Source organism: Pteropus alecto, unplaced genomic scaffold (assembly GCF_000325575.1).
Source record: "Pteropus alecto unplaced genomic scaffold, ASM32557v1 scaffold134, whole genome shotgun sequence".
Lineage (NCBI taxonomy): Eukaryota > Metazoa > Chordata > Mammalia > Chiroptera > Pteropodidae > Pteropus > Pteropus alecto.
Window position 1 is genome coordinate 1,235,553 of NW_006436283.1, and position 6,941 is coordinate 1,242,493.

Sequence of the window (6,941 nt, forward strand, 5' to 3'; positions counted from 1 at the left end):
AAGCTTTACAGAAATAGAAACATAGAGAACCGTGTTCGGGATAAACAGCCGGACCCTAGTCTGGGAAGCGGGAGAAACCGCCGGCGACGCTGCCTGCAGCGGGAGGCTCGGGCTCCCTTCCCGTCGGTGCCAGGAGACTGGGGCGGTTAAGGGGAAGGCGAGAGGAGAGAGGGCTCCCGTGAAAAACTGAGGCGCTGCGGTGTGAGGCGCTGGAGGGCAGGGTCCTATCGCCCCAGAGACTGGGAGGCTCCTGCAGGCTGGTGGCACCATCGCTGCCCTCTCTGGGCGCCCTCACCAGTGAGACACGGACACGGGTGCTCCCAAAGCTAGGACTCTGACAGCCCCTCAAGAATGACCGGCCCCTTGGTGGCTGTGGTCCTTCCCCAGGTACCACAGTCACTCATGGGCGGGTCTCTTGCTACCTTTCAGCTCCCAGTTCTCCTGAAGGGAACATCAGATGACGACATCCCGTGTCCTGGCTATCTGTTTGAAGAGATCGCCAGTATCCTTCCTGTGTCCACATTCAGGGACCCTGGGGCTCTCCTGTCCTTAAGGGGTTTTGTGGCCCCTTCACATACTAACCAGCTGTGGGCGGGGTCTGAAAGCCACAGTACCGATGACACAGGGCTCAGAACATTTTAGGAGCCTGAGGCTTCTGAAACCAGGGCCTGGGGCGGGTGCGCCAAGTTCAGTGGCAGCGAGGCCTTCCCTAACCCGAGCCTCCCAGAGATCTCCCACGAGTCCCCGGGCAGCAGCCACTGCCTCCTGGAGTACCTCCTGGACCGCCTGCACGGCGGCTCTGGCCGCGTGAAGCTCAAGGTGAGGCCGGCCGAGTTCCTGCCCGTGGTGCTGAGGCGAGAGGGAGGTGTGTGGGCTGAGGGAACCCATGTGACTGTCCCCCCAGGTGCTGAAGATCCTGCTCTACCTGTGCACTCACGGCTCCCCGTCCTTCCTGCTCATCCTGAAGCGCAACCCCGCCTTGATCCAGGAGGCGGCAGGTACGGGCCGTGGGGAGCAGCCAGGTCCGGTTGCAGCCAGAACCCCTTAACGTGCCTGCACCTCACCAGCGCATGCTCACCCACGCTCCTCGCCCGGGCCCCCCGCCCGGCCGGCCACCTCTCCTGCGGCCAGCTTTGTCCAGCCCTGCTCCTTCAGCGCCTTCTGCCGCGTTGCTGTGTGTGCTGCGCTGGTGCATAGCTACTATTTCTGTCTGTGGCCGCCAGACCTTTCCCATCTGTCCCAGGGCTTGGCACACAGTAGGTGCACAACGAGTGTCTGCATCACCCTCCTGCGCCATGGGCTCCACCTCCCCAGGGATGCTCCTCAGACCCGAGAAGGAAAGAGCACTATTGAGCCATCAGCTCTGGGAAGGGCTGTGGGGGCTGGACTGGGAGGCGTTGGGAGAGGGGACTCTGGCCTGTCGTGATCCAGGCGGGGGACGTTGTGCGTCTTTGTGGCTAACGAGGACTGGTGGGCATGTGGCCTGAGGTCTTCCTCTCCAGGGGCGAGAGGCTCAGCCCTGCCCCGGCCCTGAGCGGGCAGCCCGAGAAGAGCCTCTCGCCGGTGACACCACCCACTGTGGGCGACCCGCAGCAGCCGTAGCTTGTCAGAGGCCTGCAGTTATTTGTTGGCCTGTGTGCTCTGAGCACGGCTCCCAGGGCGATGGCCGAGGGGCTCGTGCGAGGCGAGGGTGGTGCTGGGCCAGGAGGGGCACGCAGAGGATGCCGCGCTCACACTAGAGGGCCGGCCGAGCGTCTGGGCCACCGCATGGGTCTCCTGTAGCGTGAGTCTCAGGCCTTGTGGGGAAGGTGGGGCCACGGTTGGGACAGCAGGGAGGCGTTCGCTGCCCACTGTGTTGCTCAGCCTCTGGCGGCCTGTCCTGGCTGGACCAGGCTGCGGGGCTGGCCGCAGGGGCGAAGCCAAGTCTGAAGGCTTCAAGTGATGCGTGTTTGTGACAAGGAAACCAGGGGTGCCTGCTCTTGGGACGAGGCGGAGGGGGCCACTTGCAGCGATGGGGCCCAGCATTTGCCAGGCCCTGGGGCAGCTGAAGCTCTCTGAGTGGGGCGCCTGGCACGGCGGAGCTAGGGCTGGGGCCCAGGGAGCCTCTCACGCCGTGAAGAGGAACTTGGGTTTTTTCTCGGGTCCCTGCGAACCTCTGAAGGTTTCGATGTGGACGGGACGCTGTTTGTGTGACCGCTGGGTGGAAAGCAGAGAAGGGGAGGCAGTTAGGTGGCCGACGCTGGAAGTCGGGAGACTGCAGTGGGCAGGGGGAGGGGAGGCACCGTGGTCACTTCTGGAGGTCAGATCCCCGTCTGCCAGTGCGGGCGAGGTGGGGGCTGTGGTGGCCCAGCCTCCCCCAGCTTGGGGACGGCGGGGCCTGGAGGAGGGGGATCTGAGGCCCCTCAGGCTTTGTGCCAGGAGCAGAGGTGCTCTGGGAAGTGGGGCTCCCCCAGGGCTGAGGCACAGAAGGGGGTTTGACCTGAAAGTGATGCTATACGGGGCTTAGGGCCAGACTCCATCTCAGGAGGCGCACCCTGACTGGAGGTGCGGGGAGCTGGCCGTGCCGGAGGCCTGGGGGGGCTCTGACGCTGCCCCTCCCTACCCCTCCCTGCAGCTTTCACTGGACCCCCGGATCCCCTCCACGGGAGCAGCTTGTACCAGAAGGTGCGGGCGGCTGCCCAGGTGAGCCTGGACCCAGGTCGCCCCTGTGACCACAGCTGCTGTGGGGCCAGAGCCCTCGCGTGTGCTCTTCAGAGAGAAGTGGCAGGGGCGGGCGTGGGGGGAGAGGTGGACAGACCGACCTGGAGCGACGTTGAGCGCCCCCTCTTCCGTCTAGGACTTGGGCAGCGCCCTGTTCTCGGACACGCCCCCTCCGCCTCCCTCCCAGCCCTCCAGGGCGCTGCCTGCAGCAGGTACGTAACCGAGTCCAGCTCCGTAGCAGGGCACCCACCCCGGGGTCGTGGGGTCGGGGTGGGCAGCGTGCGTGCTGCTGACGCGGCCCTCCCGCAGGCATGGGCTCCCAGTCCAGGCCCCAGAGCGCTCTCCAGGGCTTTGGCTACAGCAGGAGTCAGGGCCACACAGGTGAGTGCTGCGTGGGCTCGTGGGGTGGGGGCAGGCTGCTTGCCTGGCCAAGGGTCTGGAGGGCCCTGGGGCCAGAGCCCGGGGCCCATGCGTTGACCACTCTGTCATTGTCTTTGCCTGGGTCTGTGGGAGGGCAGGGCAGGCACAGCTGAGTCCACTTAACCAACCTGCAGGAAGCCCAGACGAGGGTCAGTCCCTAGCTCTGGCCCCCAGCCCCTGGGTCCTTCGAAGGGCCAAGGGTAGAGGGCGAGGGCTGACTGTGACAGAGGTAACTTAGAGCAGGAGTGGCCAGTCATGACAAGTGGACAGCGCCAGCCCAGTCTGCTGGGAGTGCGTGTGAGGCTCGCGTGGGCTCTCTGGGCCAAGTCCAGCTGCTGTGCCGACCATACTGGTCACGGCTTGTCCCACCCCACTCCACTCCTGAAGCACTGTGTCCTCAAGTGGCTGTGCCACTAGGGCCTGGCCAGGTCTTCCATTGGGGCTGCTGGCTGGTTCAGCTGTCTGCACTCATGGAGAGCCCCCTGCCCGCTTGTCTGGACAAGGCCCTCAGGAGGCCCCTTGCTCGGAGGTGGCTGAGCTCTGCCATAAGGTCCATCGGGCCTGCAAGTGCACTGAAGTAGGTTTCGCAGGAAGCTTCTGGAAGGGCCCAGGCTCCGGCCACATGGCCTCTGCTCTGCCTACAGCTTGCGCCCTGCTCCTGCGAGCCTTGAGCAGGGGGCAGTGTGGGCGCCTCGTCCTGGGGGAACGTGGGGTCAGCCCCAGGGGGCTGGTGCCATCTCCTGGTCCCTCTGGCACAGGCTCTGCGGGCGAAGCCTTTCTCTCCACCATCCAGAAGGCTGCAGAGGTGGTGGCCAACGCCGTGCGCCCTGGGCCTGGGACCCGTGACACCCAGGGGCCCTTGCTGCAGGGTGATGCCTACCAGGCTGCCGTGACGCCTTCAGCCAGCCTTGGCCACCCTACTCCTGGAAACCCGCCCCCTGGAGCCGTCCCAGGAGCCCGAGGTATCAGGCCGGGCTTCTCTCATGGGGTCGGCTTTCCCCTCCTAGGGCCTAGAGGGGCACTTGAGCTCCTTCCTGTCACCTGCCAAGGTTGGGGTTGCAGCACGTGACCAATAAGAACCCTGGTTCCAGTTGAGGGCCCAGAAAGGAGGAGGAAGACGGGGGCGCCCTCGGGGGTTGCAAGCGCCACCTTGACACACTCAGTTACTGAGGGGCCGCGCAGGAAGCCTGCGGAGCCAGCCACCAGTGCCACACGTGTTCCCTGTGGCCTCTGTGGTGGCTTTGCACAGACCGATTCTGTCTCTTGGCGGTGTCCTCATGATGTGTCCGGACACTGCCAACCGTTCCTTGAGGAGCGGCCCCACCCCTCCCCATCTCCCGTCCGTTCGCCCGGGTGGTTCTGCCATCCGGGCCCTCGGCGGGGCTGGCCTCCATGGCGTGTACGTCCTGGTGGGGAAGGCCAGCGGCTAGTGACAGGTGGATTAAAGACTAGTGCACTGTGACTAGGGTACAGGTGTCCCCGAGCTTTGGGAGCTGCTGTGCTGGCCCTGCCTCGCTGCCTAGGCTGGCCGCTCCATGTGGCCTCTGGTGTCACTGTGCATCCCTGAGTTGGGCCCCGGGCCAGCTGTGTCTGTGCCACCGTCCCCACCCTGCCCCGTGTGCGGGTGCACCCCACTCTGCCCCGGTCTCCTCATCCTGGTGGTTCTGGAGCTGGAGCCCAGGCGGCTACCCCGTCCGCATCTCGGGACCCAGCCTCCCACCCTCCCTTCCTCGTCCCCCGGTCCAGTCTGCGGCCCCCAGGTCTCACCCCCGGTTGCTGTTTCTTCCAGCCGTGAGGCACCAGCCGGGGCAGGCCGGCGGGGGCTGGGAGGAGCAGGAGAGCAGCCCAGGCTCTCAGAGCTCCTCGCAGAACAGCCGGAGCAAGGCCTCGGACTCTGGCAGTCGGTCGGGCAGTGACAGTCCCTCGGGGGCTAGCCGGGCACCCAGTGACCTGGCAGAGAGGTGAGCAAGCGCCTCAGGGCCCCTCCCTGTCCTTCTCCAGGGTGTGATGTGGAAGGGCCTCGCCCACCCTCTGCCCTGACCCACCGTGCCCTGATGCCCACGTGCCCCCCGACAGGGTCGAGGCCATGACCCTGAGTGACTGCCAGCAGGAGCTGAGCCTGGTCCGGTCGGTGACACAGGGGCCACGGGCCTTTCTGAGCCAAGAGGAGGCGCAGCACTTCATCAAAGAGTGAGCCCCCCACCAACTCTCACCCCCCACCCCCGCCCTCCCGCCCCCCTTGCTTGCCGATGGAAAGGCTGGGCCGCCTGCCCTGCCCAGGTGCCCAGGTGCCCCTTCCCGCAGGTGCGGACTGCTCAACTGCGAGGCGGTGCTGGAGTTGCTGATCCGCCACCTGGGTGCGCCCAGCGCATGCGAGCAGCTGGTGAGGGGCTCGGGGCTCTGGGGGGCACCGATGGGAGGGGGGATGAGCACAGGGTTCCAGTGGGGCTGCCCCAGGGGACAGTCAGATGGGCCTCCTGCCTGGGGTGGACCACTGATCTCCGACTGCCCCGCAGAGAGCCCTGGGTGCCATCGCCGCCCTGGGGTGCACGGACCTGCTCCCCCAAGAGCACATCCTGCTCCTCGCCCGGCTGCGGCTGCAGGATCTCAGCGCAGGCAGCCCCGGGCCCGTGACCCACAAGGCCACCAAGGTGGGCAGCAGCTGGGGCCCGGAGTGGGTGCGGGGACACCCTGTCCTACCAGCCTTCCCCAAACACGCCCCTCCTGTGCCCGTCCTGTGCTGCCCTTGGAACAGCAGGCAGAGCCTCGCCTCACATCTGCCCGGAGCTCTCCAGACCCACTGGCCCTTCTGGTCCTGGACCCCAAGCTGGCCCGCCGTACTGCCCAGCAGCCCCTCTCTGCGGGCAGCTTCCTTTCCCACACAGCTTGACTCGTGTAGCTTCTTGCAGGAAGCCCTCCTTGACTGCTTAGATGGATTTATCCCACTGGTCTCTAGCCCGTGTCACAGCTTATGGATCTGCGCTTGGCCCCCAGGTCCCCAGCTCCTGGAGGGCAGAAATGGCACCCTTCTCGCTAATGCCTAAGCTGTGCAAAGGTCCCCTGGGGTGCCGCATGGAGCGTCCCCAGGCTGTGGCCTCTTCCCACAGCTGGGCCCCTGTGCCTCCACTGCTTGTGGCCATCCCTCGGCTGCTTCCCATTTCCTCTGTGGCCACTGAAAATTCAGGCCTTTAGTCACCAGTCTGTAATTGTCCTTTGTCAGTGTCAGTGGGTCCACGACAAGCAAGGCACACACCATAGGGGCGTGTCACAGTGGCATTTCTAAAAAGCGTAGGCTCAAGGCACACCGGGTCCCTCTGTGTGGCTGCCTCTCCCAGTGCTGGCCCTGTACACAGCAGGTTTCATGGCAGGGAACACACTGTTTATGTGACAGGTGGGAGAGCAGTATGCAGGCGTCTGGTGGCACACGTGGTGTGACCGCTGTTTAAGCAGTGGCCTTCTAGTTAGTGGGATGACAGTGATGAGACCACTTGTGAGCAGGCAAGTGGCCTGCTCCAACCTCTAGCTGGTCCTGCCCTGGGCAGCGGCCTTGAGGAGGGCCGTGGGGAGAGGTGTGCCCCCATGATGCCCAAGGAGCATGGGGCCCCCATGATGCCCAAGGAGCATGGGGTCCCCATGATGCCCAAGGAGCATGGGGCCCCCATGATGCCCAAGGAGCTTGGGGCCCTCACGGATTTCCCCTTCTTCCACCACTCAGATCCTAAGGCACTTTGAAGCCTCCTGCCGACAGCGGCCGTCTGCCCGGCGGCCCCTGGCTGAGCCCGGCCCGGCAGCTGCCCGCACAGGCCCATCTGACCTGCTGA

At 65.6% G+C, this 6,941-nt stretch overlaps 1 protein-coding gene across 1 annotated transcript in view; it reads left to right on the forward strand.

Annotated features, from left to right (window-relative positions):
- The window catches only part of TEPSIN (TEPSIN, adaptor related protein complex 4 accessory protein), a 9,374-nt gene that overhangs the window by 546 nt on the left and 1,887 nt on the right, over positions 1-6,941 (forward strand). Inside the window, exons 2-13 of the mRNA XM_006912164.3 lie at positions 430-502; positions 728-819; positions 905-998; positions 2,615-2,682; positions 2,837-2,912; positions 3,010-3,081; positions 3,879-4,082; positions 4,910-5,081; positions 5,197-5,310; positions 5,425-5,503; positions 5,637-5,771; positions 6,836-6,941. The exon at positions 6,836-6,941 is cut by the window's right edge and continues 1,887 nt beyond it. Coding sequence (XP_006912226.1) covers positions 430-502; positions 728-819; positions 905-998; positions 2,615-2,682; positions 2,837-2,912; positions 3,010-3,081; positions 3,879-4,082; positions 4,910-5,081; positions 5,197-5,310; positions 5,425-5,503; positions 5,637-5,771; positions 6,836-6,941 — 1,285 coding nt within the window. The remainder of the gene's footprint in view (positions 1-429; positions 503-727; positions 820-904; positions 999-2,614; positions 2,683-2,836; positions 2,913-3,009; positions 3,082-3,878; positions 4,083-4,909; positions 5,082-5,196; positions 5,311-5,424; positions 5,504-5,636; positions 5,772-6,835) is intronic.